Genomic DNA, 15216 nt, shown 5'->3' on the forward strand with positions numbered 1-15216 from the left:
GGGGGGGGGGGGTAGGTCACATTGACACCTATAAAACTCAAATAGGACTAGACAGGGTATACACAAGAAAGATGTTCCCAATGACCGGAGGAGTGCAAAGGAGAAATCTCTCCAACGAGAATGGCAAATCTGTGGAATGCTCTGCCACTGAAAGCGGTTAGGACCAAAACGTTGAATGTTTTCAGGAAGGAGTTAGATTTAATCTAAAGGGATCAAAGGGTAGGGGAGAAAGCAGGAACAGGGGTCTGATTTGGAATATCAGCCATGATCAGTGAGTGGCACAGCAGGTTCAAAGAGCCAACTGGACAACGCCTGATCTCTTCAGAGTCATGACTGGTGGTGGTCCAACCAGAGGATCACCACATCTCAGGCGAGAATCAAAGGGTAGGACCTTAACGGTAACCTCAGCCAGTAGAGGAACTGAACCTGTGCTGCTGTTGGCGTTACTTTGCATCACAAACTAGACAGCCAGACAACTGAGCTAATAGCCTGCTGACCGAAGTGCAATTGGAAATCAAAAACTTTCAAAAGCAAGGCATGAAAGAATGAAAAAATCTAAAATCCCTCTTCAGCTTCAAGGCTGGCATTAGATGATGTTTTGTGTAGATAGTTTAGGTCCCCGTCGAAGAGATATTTTTCAGTCTCTGCCACCACATACAATATCATGCATATGAAACAAAATTGATTAATCAGGGAACAATGCTATTAATTCAAATGACATGCTTGGAAGCATTTAAGAATTGGGTTAGACCAATGAGATTGATTTATAGAAATACAAAGGCAAAAGCAGCAGAAAATGAAATACCGAAAGTATTGAAGGAACAGGCCAAACATCATTATTTCAAGTACACAGTCTGAGGACTGTACATCTCAATGACTAATTGGCTCTGTTTCAGATGCTACCTGATCTGTTGTTTTCAGTCTCTGTTTTGAATTAATTTTCTTCATTGAAGCCTGTGGGAATGTTGACCAGCTTTTCTAGCCTTATCTTTTCAATTGGTGTCTGGTCATCAATTAAATTAGAATTTAATAATTCATCTGAAGAATAATGCTGCTCAGAGTGGAAGGATCATCTTTTCACCTGTCTCCTTAAGACTTTATTCTTCCGAGATAAAGTGCTGAAGTGCAGCATGGGGTTTCAGAAGAATTCCCAATTGTGATTGGTTTGTGGAAATACAAGCATCCTGGAATTTGGCACAAGTGCATACTGAATGATACCAGAATTGGGTTCAGTGGGGTTGCACACTTCCCCAGTCAGTCAAAAACTAATTTAATATCCAAACAACCATTTGACAGGGTTTATTTCATGTTGAGTAAAGAGCTGTCACAGATCCCTCACAAACAGCTTGTAATTAGTATCAGAAAAAGGTCAAGGAATACGTGCAGTGAAGAATGCAAAAGGGATTCTCATTGCTACAAAGTAGGGAACTTAAACTTTCATTTTCTCCCCAGCATAACTGATAAACAAGTCAAAGATGAATCACAAAACAAGGTCCACTCTCATCACTAGCAGCACTCTGTTCACTAAGCTGTCCTTTGTTCCCAGCAAAATAAGATGTTGAAACTACAGACTTCTGTTAGGAATCCAATGGTTAAGCTTGTACTCATCATTGCATGCACATCTGCCAGCCAAGAAACAATTGTGCAACGTCTCTTTACACTATAATTTAAAACAACATTCAATTACTTTCCCATCGAATGAAATTTGTCCAGCAGAATGCTCACAACTGCAGTACTCATTAAAATCAAGAGGTCATTGAATACCCAAGTTAAACCCATTTTACATACTTAAATGTACCTGGATGTATTTGCACCCTATGATCCTGTATTAAAATTGTAAAATGGTCAGAAGAATTTACAAAAATGATATTGTAAAAGAGAGTATGCTAAAGGTGAATCTGAGTGATGCTTCAGTACAACACAGTATTGATGATGATGTGCTGCACTGATGTGTCATTTTCAATTGAGACATTAAACGAAGACCTCCTCTGCCCTCTAGGGTAGACCCAAAAAATCTCATGGCATTAGTTTGAGGAACACGAGGATTCTGGGGCCTCTGCAGCCGTTGGGACTCAATGTAGAGATCAATAAGTTTAGGGCCTGAGCACCTTCTCCCATGTCCTTACTCCAATCCCTACATAGAAGACTGTGTCATTGCATGGGCTGCTACCACGATCATTCCATTGTCAGCATACTAATGGAACCCACTAGCAGCCACTGATACTTGCAGGCTGACCTTTACCAATTCCTTTGTCTGTTCAACTGTTGTTTTCTTTCTCTCTGGGCTTCATTTCCACTTATCATTTACTCCTTCTTCACTCTATCTTCAGCATATATATGAACATTTTCCTAGCTACATCTTCTCAAGAAGGGTCACCGGACTTGAAACATTAACTCTGCTTTCCTTCCATAGATGCTACCAGACTTGCTGAATTTTCCCAGTAATTCCTGTTTTTGTTTGATTTCCAGCAATTTTTTTTTTTTTATATATAAAATGCCTGAATTTAGATCATGTCCGTCTGGGGGATACATCCTAAAGCGTAGCGCATACACCAAGTTATCTTGAAGTATTATGACTCAAGTGCTGGTCATCTTTTGAAAATCAAAACCCTTTTAACAGCAATAAGGTGAAAAAAAAATTAGGATGTTTAGAGGCTAACTGAGGGAGGAGTACTGACCACCAGAACAAGTCTGGACCTTCATTCTGTTATTACTTCACTGAAGCATCAACATAAGATACTTTTTAATTATCTAATAAGATGTGGCAATTGGTGTCAAGGCTAGTGGTTATTGCCCAACCCCAAGTGCCCTTAAAAAAAATGGCATCACCTTCTTGAACCACTGAGGTCCATCTGAAACAGACACCCACAGTACTGTTGAAAAAGTTCCAGGATTTTGACCTAGCAATACTGAAGGAAGGGTGTTATAATTCCAAATCATGGTGGTGTGGTTTGGAGGGGAATTCACAGATGCTAACGTTAGTTGGCTGCACTTAATTTTCTAAATGGTGGGGGTCATGGGTTTGAGGGGTGCTGAAAGAGGTTTCTCCCCCGAACAAGAGTGCCCCAACTAAGTTATAATGGCACTAGTTTTCCCAATGTAGAAATGAATTTTGAATAAAGATTCTCTGCCAATCACACCACGCCACCCCATTCCCCTCCCCCATAAAAATTTGTTTTTGTTATTTACTTTTGGCAGTCTACCAGTTCTGGTATTGTGGTGTTACTGGTATGTTTCAAAGTATTAAACTGATTTAACTTACTTTTTATCGTTAAAAGAGAAGCAGATTCACAATGACATCCCAAGTTCAAAGTGCAGCCCCCTCACCCCAAAAGGGCAATAATGCTACAACATAGTTTCTTCTAATGTTGTGATAAAAGCACAATTAACTCAGTGTAGTGAAGTTGTTACCCATGTTCTGAAACGAAGAGATTGTGTCTTGAACACAGACAGGATTCACATTCCAAAGGAAAAGTGTGAATATAAAGTAAGACGGGAGCACATACATTCAAATTATTTGTCACCACAGCTTTTGAGTACTACCAAGGCTAGCCTGAATTCTACTTTAAGATGCGATCAGAAATTCACACAGCATTGAGAAAATATATGCAAATCGTCTGGCAACACAGTAATCAAAACAAAGTCCAGAGAATTTTCTTCCCTTCAATTTGAAGAGTTAAAATTTACCTGGATGGAGCAACACCTATCAAGTTAGGTCCTAATCCTCTGAAAAGTGATCTTGGTCCCTCCTTTTCGAGGATAGATCTGTAAAAAAATAGTACACAAAGTTAGAAAGTATTTGAAATGAGGAAACAAGGCAGGTGAACTCATGCAACCTCATTATTTCGATGCTGCCTAAAACATGAAAGTTTAACCTTAATACAAAAATTCCACTATCCTCTCAGGTGGCTGTGTGATCACCCACCAAGGCATACATTCAAATTCCTTCCAACTTTCCATCTTTAAGGTTCTCCTTAAAGCCTACTTCTTTGACAAAGCTTTTGGTATCTGTCCTATTAACTATTTCCTTGGCATTATTTTTTGAAGTACTTTGGGACATTTATTGATACATTAAAGGCAATAAATAAATTATTTTTCCATTTGTTAGATAATTACATCAGGAAGCATAAGCATCAACTCAGTCTCTATTTTAAAACCGTTTTCTTGTCAGCACTCTGCAAATGCAAACTTTTTTTAAACGTTACTTCACCAAACTTAGAATTAAAAGCAAAGGTTAAAGTTGGTTAGAATTTCACTGCAGACCAGACTGAACTGAAACATTAGACACCTCTTCCATACACCAACTTCAATATACAGGAAAACCATACTCTGTTTATAGCTTCCACTCCCCAATATTAAGACAGCAATGCGCAAGTGGTCTCCCAATAATTAAGCGGTTCAAACTTGAACTTTAGTTTAATGTTGATGATGGATCAGCTCATGTCTTTGGGTAAAGCTGAAAGATTGCAGCAGAACCTTACTCTCAATTACACATGCTCACTTGATTATTGAAACCAAGAAATGCCCAAGGCAGTGTGGGGTCTGCTGCACAAAAGGTATCCTACTCTACAAGACACCATGCACGTGCTATTCTATGGATTTCCAAACCTAATTAAAAATAATAGTTCAGGATAAATACAAATACGGAATAGTCAGAAGGAAGAAAGAAATATTAAACTATTTATATTCCCTTTCTCAGCTATAAGACATTTCAAAGTGCTTCACAGTTTTGTGGTGTGGATGAGTTCTACATCAACACTGCTCACAGCACAAAAAAAAACTCTTCCTCACATCTGTACAAATCGCTTGCATAAAATTTTAAATCTTTCTGCAAGGTCTAGAGGACGACCATCTAACAGGAAGAGTTTCTCCTCGTCTGCTTTATCTAAGCCTGTCAAAATTCAGCACCCTTTATTTATGAAGCCCAAAGTGCAATGTTTAATGAAGAATGTTCAAACAAAGTAAAATCTATCATTCTAATGAGCTTCTGTGAAAGATGCCTCTAACAATTAGATGCAGAGCAATGATGTTCAATAGGGGCGACAAGACGAGCGTTGTCACAGAAGTGAGATTAAAACAATGGATTTTAGTTTACAATACTGCATAGTGTTACATTTCTTAAGGTCCCTGCTCCATAAAGAGAACAGATTGCCAATGACAAAGGGATATGACAGAAAAATGCAGTGTGTTATGAGCTTGCTGTAAATTGGGCTCCTGGAAGAAAAGGAAATCCATAAGATTAAATATCAATTTTTGATAGTGTTCATTCATGTTAACATTTCTTTTGTGCAACAGCAATTGCTCAGAATAGGGAACATGATTTCAACCAGAAGTGTAGCAAGTACCTATGTTTTCAACTTCTTCATTACAGTCTAGAGTTTAAACTGACTTTAATATGCAACTTCCATTTGATATTTCTTCGAAAGTAGATTTTGGTCAGCAAATAAGCTTTTGTTTAAACCAAATAAAATACATTAGATGCAAATGCAAAATGCAAACAGATTCTGGATTTTGAACAGCTCCTCTTTAGCTAGATGACTGCATAAGTAAAGGAGAAGAATAAAGTCAATCCAATTCTTCTCTACAGTATATCATCTTCACTGATTTTTAAGTTGGCCAAGGTCCGAGCTACAGACAATTTTAAAGTCAAATATCACAGCCAAATGAAATAATTGCTGCTTGAGTATTATTTTAATAGAATCAAGAAAAAAAGTGATTAGAAAGTCGGGTCCCATCTGTAGGAGAAACAGGGTTAGTGTTTGAAGTCTGAGATCTGAACAGACAAGCTGACAGACACCTATTAATCTTTTCTGATTGTTTCTGAAGCATTACCCACTGCTGATGTTAAACTGTGTAGTATAGTAAACTAATGTATTACGAGGAATGCTCTTGCCCCTTTTCTTGAGCAAGAATGTCACATTTGCCATTTTCCAATCCTCTGGCATCTCCCTAATATTTCGGGGATACTAAAAATCAAGGCAAGCCTTCTACTACATCACCAGTGGCTGAGACTATTGGTGCAGTTGTTTGAATATGATATTTCAGTACAGATTCACTAACTGACTCATTATTTCAAATTCTTGGACACTGCATGTAGCTCCTCAGTGCTGAACTTCGAGTATTTTTCTCTGTTGCTTTCTATTACCATTACCTTCTCACTGTGAGCTTGGACCCACTATGAATATAGGACACATCTCCTCCAGCCAAACTTCCAGAGCAGTGTTAGAACAGCTTGATGCATGCACTCCCTCTTGGTCAGCCATTTTTTTTTGTACAGCACTATTGAGTGATGCCACGTTATACTTGTGCTTTAATTTTTCCCTATTTTGCAGGAAAGCTTCATAGATCATAGAATCCCTACAGTGTGGAAACAGGCCCTTCAGCCCGCCAAGTCCAAGTCCACCCCATCCAGATCCATCCCTCATAACGCACCGAATCTAGACAACCCTGAACTATGGGCAATTTAGCATGGCCAATCCACCTGACATGCACATCTTTGGACTGTGGGAGAAAACTGGAGCTTTAAGTAGTATATTAACAAGCAATAATATTGGGTTCCCTGTCATGTGCCAGAAATGAATAACTCATTTACAGCTGGATGCTAACTGTAATAATATTAAATAATAATAAAAATAATAATAATGAACAGGGCAAACGATGATGATTAGGTAATTGCACAGCACAATCCCTGCACCCATTTCACAAGCTGAAAGGTCACACTTTGATGCATTAGGTCTAATGTGCTGCCAGCCTAACTGAGTAATTACAGCAATTTCCGTTGTTATTTTAGATCTTTAAAAAGATTTCACTCATGGTTATGTTGGTGCCCATCTCTAGTTGTCCTTGAGAAGGTTTTGGTGGGCTGCCTTCTTGAACTTGCGCAATCCATTTTGTGTAGCTACAACCAGAACGCCTTTAGTAAGGAAGTTCCGAGATTTTGACCCAGCAACACCTACGGAAGGGCAATATAATTCCAAGTAAAGATGGTGGGTGGTTCGAAGGGAAACTTGCAGATGGTGGTATGTTATTTAGATTTCCAGCATTTTTGCTTTTGATGAGCAGTCTTTTCTAGAAACAGCTTTTTGACTTGGGCTATTTCAGCAAGATTTGTGCAAATGGGACTTTGAGATACAAAGAACACTGATTAAAACACTAATTGGAAGCACAAAGTAAGTCAACCAATGCAAAAATAGCTTTGCACTTGCATCCCAAATCTTAAACCATCAGAAATAAAAAGAGTTTAGAAACACCAAACATAATAATAAAAGCAAAGTACTGCAGATGCTGGAGATTGGAAATAATAAAAATACAACAACTGCTTTGCTGATACAATGAGCAGATCCCAAATGCTAAAATTAATGAACATCAAACACGAAATGCACTAACTGTGTAGTAGTTGATCTGACCAGGAGACACTGTGCTGGAGCACAACCCAACTGTGAGAAGCTAATTACTTACTTTTATGAAGAAATGCAGAAAACATCAAAATAAATAGAAATAGTTCTTACTTTAGAACTTGGAACAGTCCAGGGGCTACACGTGCCGGTCGAACAACACCTGGTCCATTGATTGTGTTAAGGTTCACCTGTGGAATGTAGACCGGACGAAGTGTTAAGCCCGAGGACTGGAGCCGAGTCTTAATCACTTCCAATGGGCAAGTGACAATTGCCCCCACTGTTCCTCCACACCTATGGATAATGCAAAGAATGGGGAACAATTAGTATATTTCACTTAGCTAACAGGGTACACGTGAAACAGTGGTAGCTCTAAGTGAGCTTGTCTTTGGAAACAGAGGGATAAAGGTTAATGGGAAAAGAATGATATTACTATCCATTTTGATTAACTAATAGGAAAAAATCTAAGTGCTGAAAATCTGAAATAAAAACAGAAAGTGACTGAAACACAAGTAGGTTCTTCAGCATTTTAAAATAGATACTTATATGGAGAGAGATCGTTCCTCAAAAAACATACACAATTCATGCTGAGATTTAAAGATTTTGTTATCAACATATGGCAAAATTTTGCACAGGGCTGACCGTAAATATACATTGCATTTGCAGGATATGGCCATGACTGGCTAGGCCAGCATTTATTGTCCACCCCTAACTGTAACAGTCAACCACAATGCTGCGGGTCTGGAGTCACAAGTAGGTCAGACGAGGTAAGGATGGCAGACCTCCCTAGAGAACATTAGTGAACCAGATGGGCTTTTCTCCTGCCGCAAGAATCAATGACGGTTTTATAGTCACCATTAGACTCTTAATTCCAGATTATACAGATTATGAGACATTACCAGGTTTCATTTGCACAAAATCTATCTTTATAGCTAAGCTTAGGTTGTATCTTCTACACACATTGGGATAGTTAAGGCTCATTAAATATTGTTGGCTACCACTGTGATATTGACAATTTGAGAAAATGAGATCAATCTGAGTCAGCATTATTTGTGCTATTAACTAAAGTAAAATATTTCCTTAAAAAATCTAATAATAATATACTAATTGCATCTCGTAATAATAGTCTTTCCCAGAAATTGGGAGGTGTTTTTGGTCGAAGCTAAACTACATGGTTTACGTACCCAAAGTTGTACATTAACTGTAGTCAAACTCCAATCACTATTATTTTTCCTGTCTTACTCTTCTAACTCTAAGTAATTGTGCTATGGAGGCTGGCATTCCTCTTCCATCACCATCAAGCAGCCATTTATTTCTGGGCCTAAGTTCTACGATGGCATCCTATTTCATTATGGAGAACAAAATTCAAACCTGATCCTGTCCTTACCATATGTAATATATGCATAAGTTATAGCAGATTCACAATCAGGTGCAGAAATACTGGTAGCTTTTCCATTTGCAAAGCCTTCACATGCTCAAGCTAATTGCAACATTCAGGGCTTGAGTGAAGATTTGTAGCTCAGGTGCTGGTTGTAGATGTTGGTGTGTTCGCTGAGCTGGGAGGTTTGATAGCAGACGTTTCGTCCCATTACTAGGTGACATCCTCAGTGCTGTGGAACCTTCTGTGAAGTGCTGTTGTCGTGTGCTGGTTTGAATTTATATGGTCTGGTTTTTGCTGCTTCCAGTAGGTGCCGGTTCCAGCTGTGCGTTGTAATGGTCAGTATATTGGGTCTAATTCAAAGTGTTTGCTGATTTCTGCAGCCACAAATAGCTGGGCAAAAAGCAATAAATCTTAACATTGCTTCTCTAAAAATGGTCCAAATTGGCCTGCTCCAAGAATGTAACGAACATAACAGTCTGAACTGTCCATAACAGTTAACTCAGTGTAGTTGAAGTCAGAGTTTTACAGCACAGAACAGGCCCCTTCAGGCCTTTCTGCCTGTGCCAGTCATCAAGTACCAACATACTTTAGTCCCATTTTCCATCACGCATGGTAATCTTAAATGAACCGTACACTGCAACAAGCAGGGCACGCACAAAGAAAATTAGAAGGAAATCTGCTGCTGAATATTTCCCTGGACTGCTGCTCATATCACAGATTTCCAACATCTGCTAAATTTCCCATTTGCACTACAGTGACAATAAAGCTCAGTACAAGGTTAAAGAACAACACCTTATCACTTGTTTAGCTTCATTGCTGCTTTGCAGACTCAACACCAGTGTCAACAACATTAGGTCACAACCACTGTCACTTGACTGGACAGCAGATGCTGGTAATGTTTCTACAATGACTAATTGCTCTGGACCAATCGTTTTTCTTTATTTACACATATTAGTATTTTCTATTACCTTGTAACATGATCCCTTTATCATCTAATCACTCCTGCTATTTGTCCTACCACGGATTTTTTAACTTGAACTTGACTGAGAAAAAACTTCTAGTGCTTCATCACCTCGATAATGTTAATTTATTGTGGATTTACCATTCTCAAAAGTACAGAGGAGGAATACAAGTACTGAAGTATTTTGTAACCTGTGACAATTACCATATATCTGGGTTTTTAAAATGGCCCAGAAAAAAAAAAACACAAAAATTTGTTTACGCAGAGACAAACTTAGAGTCTCTGCTAACCTAGGATAAACATTTCTTCAGCTTTGAATTTAGAATTAGTGCCATATAAATCACTAACTCAAACACCGCAGCTCTTCTGGAGAGGGGCAGGAGATTGGAAGGATTCCACTTGGGGGACAAGTCAAAAAGAAAATACAGCAGAGGCTGGAGAATTGAAATATAAACAAATGTACAGCAAGTCAGGCAGCATCTGTGAGAGAGAAACAGACTTAATGTTTCAGGTTCAGGAATCGGAAAATGGCCTTAGACAGCTCATTGTATCTTACAAAAACAGTAAGAAGGCTTACTTATGAGTCTTCATTACAATTTTTTTTTCAGTCCCAGGACGGATGCACCACCAAATAGGTCAGCACTTATTGCCCATCCTAAGCTACTTTCTTTGAACCACTGCAGACCATGAAGGTAGAAGGCCCCATGGCGCTGTTGGAAAGAGAGTTTTAACCTAGTGACAATGAAGGAATAATGATAATAGTTCCAAGTCAGGATGATGAGTACCTTGGAAGGGAACTTAGAGGTGGGGATATACCTGTGAATCTGTTGTTCTTGTCCTTCCGGGTGGGAGATATCATGAGTTTGGATGGTGCTATCAAAGGATCCCAGATGAGTTGCTCCAGTGTATCTTGCAGATGGTATATACTGTTATCCTTGTAAGGTAAGACAAAGTCACCATAGACTTATTAGACCATAGTGTTGATCTTGTTAAAAAAAAAAGATAATTGGTGGTGATTTTACCCAAAGGTCTCCACACCCCAGACAAGGGGAGAGGTTGACTAGGAGAATCTTTCACAGTAACCACAGCTGGTGCGGGATTTGAACCCACACTGTTTATCCAGCCAACAGAGCTTCACTTTCATTGTATATCACTGGTGAAGGATGTAACAGTTGAAGGTGGTGGAAAGGTTGCATATCAAGCATGTTGCTTTGACCTAGATGGTATTGAGTTCTTGAATGTTTTTTGGAGCTCTAACCATCCTGCAAGTGGGGATTTGTGCCTTGTAGATGGTGAAAAGGCACAGGGGAGACGATGGCCTAGTGGTATTATCACTGAACTGTTAATCCAGAGACCCAGGTAATGTTCTGAGGACCTGGGTTCAAATCCTGCCATGGCAGATGGTGGAATTTGAATTCAATAAAATATCTGGAATTAAGAATCTGATGATGACCATGAATCCATTGTCGATTGTTGGAAAAACCCATCTGGTTCACTAATGTCCTTTAGGGAAGGAAACTGCCATCCTCACCTGGTCTGGCCTACAAGTGACTCTAGACCCACAGCATTGTGGTTGACTTTGAACTGCCCTCTGGGCAATTAGGGATGGGCAATAAATGCTGCTTAGCCAGCGTTGCCCACATCCCGTTAATGAATAAAAACAAAAGTGATTATCAGCCTCTGACCGGCTCTTGTAGCTACACTATTTATATAGCTGACTAAAAATCGAACCAGACCGACAGTAACTACCCCAGGATGTTTACAGCACATGATTCAGTAATAGCAATGTCAATGAATGTTAAAGGGAGTTGGTTAGATCCTCTTATGGTTGATGGTAGCCTGGCATGTGTGGCACATTTGTTCCTTACCACTTATTAGCTCAACGATGGATGTTATGCAGCTCTTTCTGCATATGGACATAGACTGTTTCAATGAATGGTGCTGAGTATTGTGCAATCAGTGTACATCTCCTCTTTTGACCTCATGATGGAGAAAGGATCACCGATAATTTGACCTAGGACACTACATCAAAAAAAAGGGTCTTGTGGAATCATGGGTAATATCCCTTACCTTTCAGCCAGACAGCCAGGGTTCAAGTCCCGTCAACTCCAGAGATATGCATAACATTTCCAAACAAGTTGTTTAAAAATATCTGCATTGAGGATCACCTGCTGTGATGTCCAGGGATGGATATGATTGCCCTCTAACCACCATAACTATTGTCCTTTGTAGGAGTCAATTAAGCAGAAAATTAAAATGTTGAATTTGGAGTGTATTTCTCTGTATTGGAGTCTCTAAGTTGGGATACAGATTGAAACTTTTGCTGGTTGTATTAATATCCTGCTAAACTGTATTTTATAATGTTTGTTTTCTCCCCTCTTTTGTTTAATACATTTACATTCTGTTGTTAAAGGATATGTACACCTTTGTGTGAATATGTTTCAGTGACTAATTACCACGCTAAATAAAATAAAAATTAAATTAAATGTATGATCTATTCAACCAAGTCTCATTCTGGGATCTGACTTATTCAATATTAGCATCAGTTGGGGTCACAACAATTGCTACACACTTGGATGATCACGGAACAGTCTCATGTGATTTATTTCTTCTGCAAGACATTACTATGCCAGCTTGCAACTACAAATTCCAAATGCAAGAAATTATTGAGGATACTTCTTGATAATAAATCCTACATCAGCAAACAGGATTAATAATTTAGATTTTGCAGCACCACTGCCTTACTAAAAAAGGAAAACAAGCTGTATGAAGATTACTTCTAATGGTTCCATGTAATTACAGTCACAGTTTCACAGACTAAGTGTTGAGGGTATTTAACCTTCAATGCTATTGTCTTTATTGCTGCAAGTGGTGTTTATAGCTTGCAAACAGACCGTTTTAGAAGCTGCATGTTCTATTACAGGGTTATAATATTTGACAGAACACCTAGCACTATACAGTGTACTTTTTAACGAGATGTTCAGGCATCACATTTATACAAAGGGATCAATCAGGTTTAATAAAAAGACTGAACTAGGTTTACTCTCGTTTAATATTAGCAAGCTCTTCCAGATTAAACACAACGGTCATGTCACTAAACCTGTGCAAAGTTCAATCATTATCCTTTGGGAATTGTATTGAATTGCCATCAGAAATGATCCCAAAAATATAGGGTGAAATTGCAAAATTATTTAGTCAGCAGATAATGAAATTACAAATGAAGCAACATCCCCAAAGTTTGGCTGCAAATAACTTTGGGGATTAATAGTGAAAATCACTTCACCATTTTCGTTCACTAGCAGTGTTAGAGAAGAGTCAATTTCCTCCTGGTTCAATGAATAAAAGTAAAGGTGCCAAACCATTGGGCTGCTTTTTCATTAGCGAAACAATTGGTGGGAGTTTAACCCAAGGGTAACCACATCTCAGGCAAGGGGAGAGATTGAGCAGCAAAGTCCTTCCTGGTAACCTCAGCTGGTGCAGGAATTGAACCCACACAGGGCATCACTCTGCATTGCAAACCAGCTGTCCAGTCAACTGAGCTAACCAAAGCCCTACTCAATGAATAAAAGCAATATTATTTCCTAGTCTGAATTTGTTTTTACTGTAATAAAGCCTGAGGTGGATTAACTATTGGGTGCCATGACTAATTCCAACAACTCCGAACAGTAAAGAAATAACAACAATTTCTGCTCCTGATTAGACTTTGGACAAACAATTGGAGTGGGTTCAATAATGAAAACATTAACACTTATGTAACATCTTACACAACCTCAGGCCATCCTACATTATTTTATAGCCTTCAAAATATGTATGATCTGTTGTACGAAATGTGGCTGCCAATTTAAGCACAGCAAGCTCCTACAAAACAGCAAAGTGATAGAGACATTAAAAAAAATTAAATGCTATAAAAACACAGCAAGTCAGATAGCCTTTGTAGAGAGAGAGAGAGAGACAGCGCTAGTGTTTTAGGTCTATGACTCTTCATCAGGAACTGAATTATATCAGAGAACAAAACCCCTGCTCTGTTTCATTGCCATGTTACTGTGATCACAAACACAGAGAAACTGCTTCCAATAGAATTGCGCAGAAAGCAGTAACCAACCGTGTGTGAAAATACTGTACATTACTGTAGTCACAAGCAAAGGCTACATTATAAATAGCAGTCCCTTAGAAGCTCAGCTACGAGATAAGCAAAGTCAGCAAAAAGACATTTCTCTGCTCTCTCCACAAATACTAGCAAGTCAGGAAAGTACTGCCAATTTTTTTTTAAGCATGCAAGGGGCTTTTGAAAGCCTTTATTACTCAAGTGAGGGTAACAGACTGGAACAATTTCTTTCAGTTTCACAAGCCTGTACCAAATTGCTGATAGGATAGGGGGGAAAATCGCTGTAAAACTCCCAGTTCCTCTGCTGCAGGCACAGAGCAGCTAAGAGATGTGAGGGGGCAGGATTTGAGGTACTGAACATTCAATTCACTGCTCTATATCTTGCCAGGTAACATCCCACTTGTTCACACAGCACAATGTAACCCTCTAGTATCACTTGCATAATGAGATGTCTTTGCCACTTGCCGACAGCAATAAGAGTCCAACTTATAGCTTTCGCTATACAAAAGATAGTGCATAATTTTAGTGTTTTCTCCAAAACAAAATGAAAGTAGCTGTAATTAATATCAGCAATGTGAGCTGATTCCTGTAACAATACTTGAGAATAAAAATTGAAAGAACTGCGGATCAGAAACAAAAACAGAAAACGCAGGTCTGGCTGCATCTGTGGAGAGAGATCAGAGTTAACATTTTGGGTCCAGTGACCCTTGCTCAGCACAGGAAATAATGTGGTTTGGAAGCAAAACCAAAAAGTCAGAAATAGGCTATAATAATCAGGTAGATGACACAGGTTAAAACTATGGGTTTGCAATTACATCCCATATTCTTTACATATCTCTGCTGCATTAGTCAGTCACAGTTGTGGCACAATTTTGAAAGCAGCTCATGCTACTCTGCTGGCAATTAAGGTCATGTCATCTAAGGATAAGTGTAATCAAACCGCTAGGACAGCAAGACGCACCAACAATGAAACAAAATAAAAACAAAAACTTCATCTTTGATGCCCAAAATAACCTTCCCATACCTATCACAGTGAACTAAATAGATTTATTGCCATGTTGAATAACTCTGCCCCACCCATTGTTAAGCTAGCACAATGATAATTCTACAATACAATCTGAAAGTTTAGCTTTTGCTGACCAGTGGTCGACGTAACAAAAACAATGCTGAATATGTTTTCAAATATTTGATGTCATGCGAAGATGGGAAAGGGGGTTGAAGATTTGGACCAGCTGGATCTTACACTGGCAGAGATCCAGAATCTGGGGACATGGAGGGAGACTTGGGGACCGCATGAAAATGGGGAATAGGAAAATTTAGGGAGGAGAAACAGAATGGGAAAGGTAAGGCAGGAAGAGAATGCAAAGGGAAGCAG

At 38.9% G+C, this 15216-nt stretch overlaps 1 protein-coding gene across 1 annotated transcript in view; it reads right to left on the bottom strand.

The window, feature by feature from the left end:
* The window catches only part of slc25a33 (solute carrier family 25 member 33), a 24918-nt gene extending 12092 nt beyond the window's left edge, over positions 1-12826 (bottom strand). Inside the window, exons 1-3 of the mRNA XM_020520486.2 lie at positions 12780-12826; positions 7509-7688; positions 3688-3765 (exon numbers count right to left, since the gene is read on the bottom strand). Of these exons, the coding sequence (XP_020376075.2) occupies positions 3688-3765; positions 7509-7688; positions 12780-12826 (305 nt within the window). The remainder of the gene's footprint in view (positions 1-3687; positions 3766-7508; positions 7689-12779) is intronic.
* Positions 12827-15216: the final 2390 nt, after the last annotated feature.

Source organism: Rhincodon typus, chromosome 31 (assembly GCF_021869965.1).
Source record: "Rhincodon typus isolate 14 chromosome 31, sRhiTyp1.1, whole genome shotgun sequence".
Classification (NCBI taxonomy): domain Eukaryota; kingdom Metazoa; phylum Chordata; class Chondrichthyes; order Orectolobiformes; family Rhincodontidae; genus Rhincodon; species Rhincodon typus.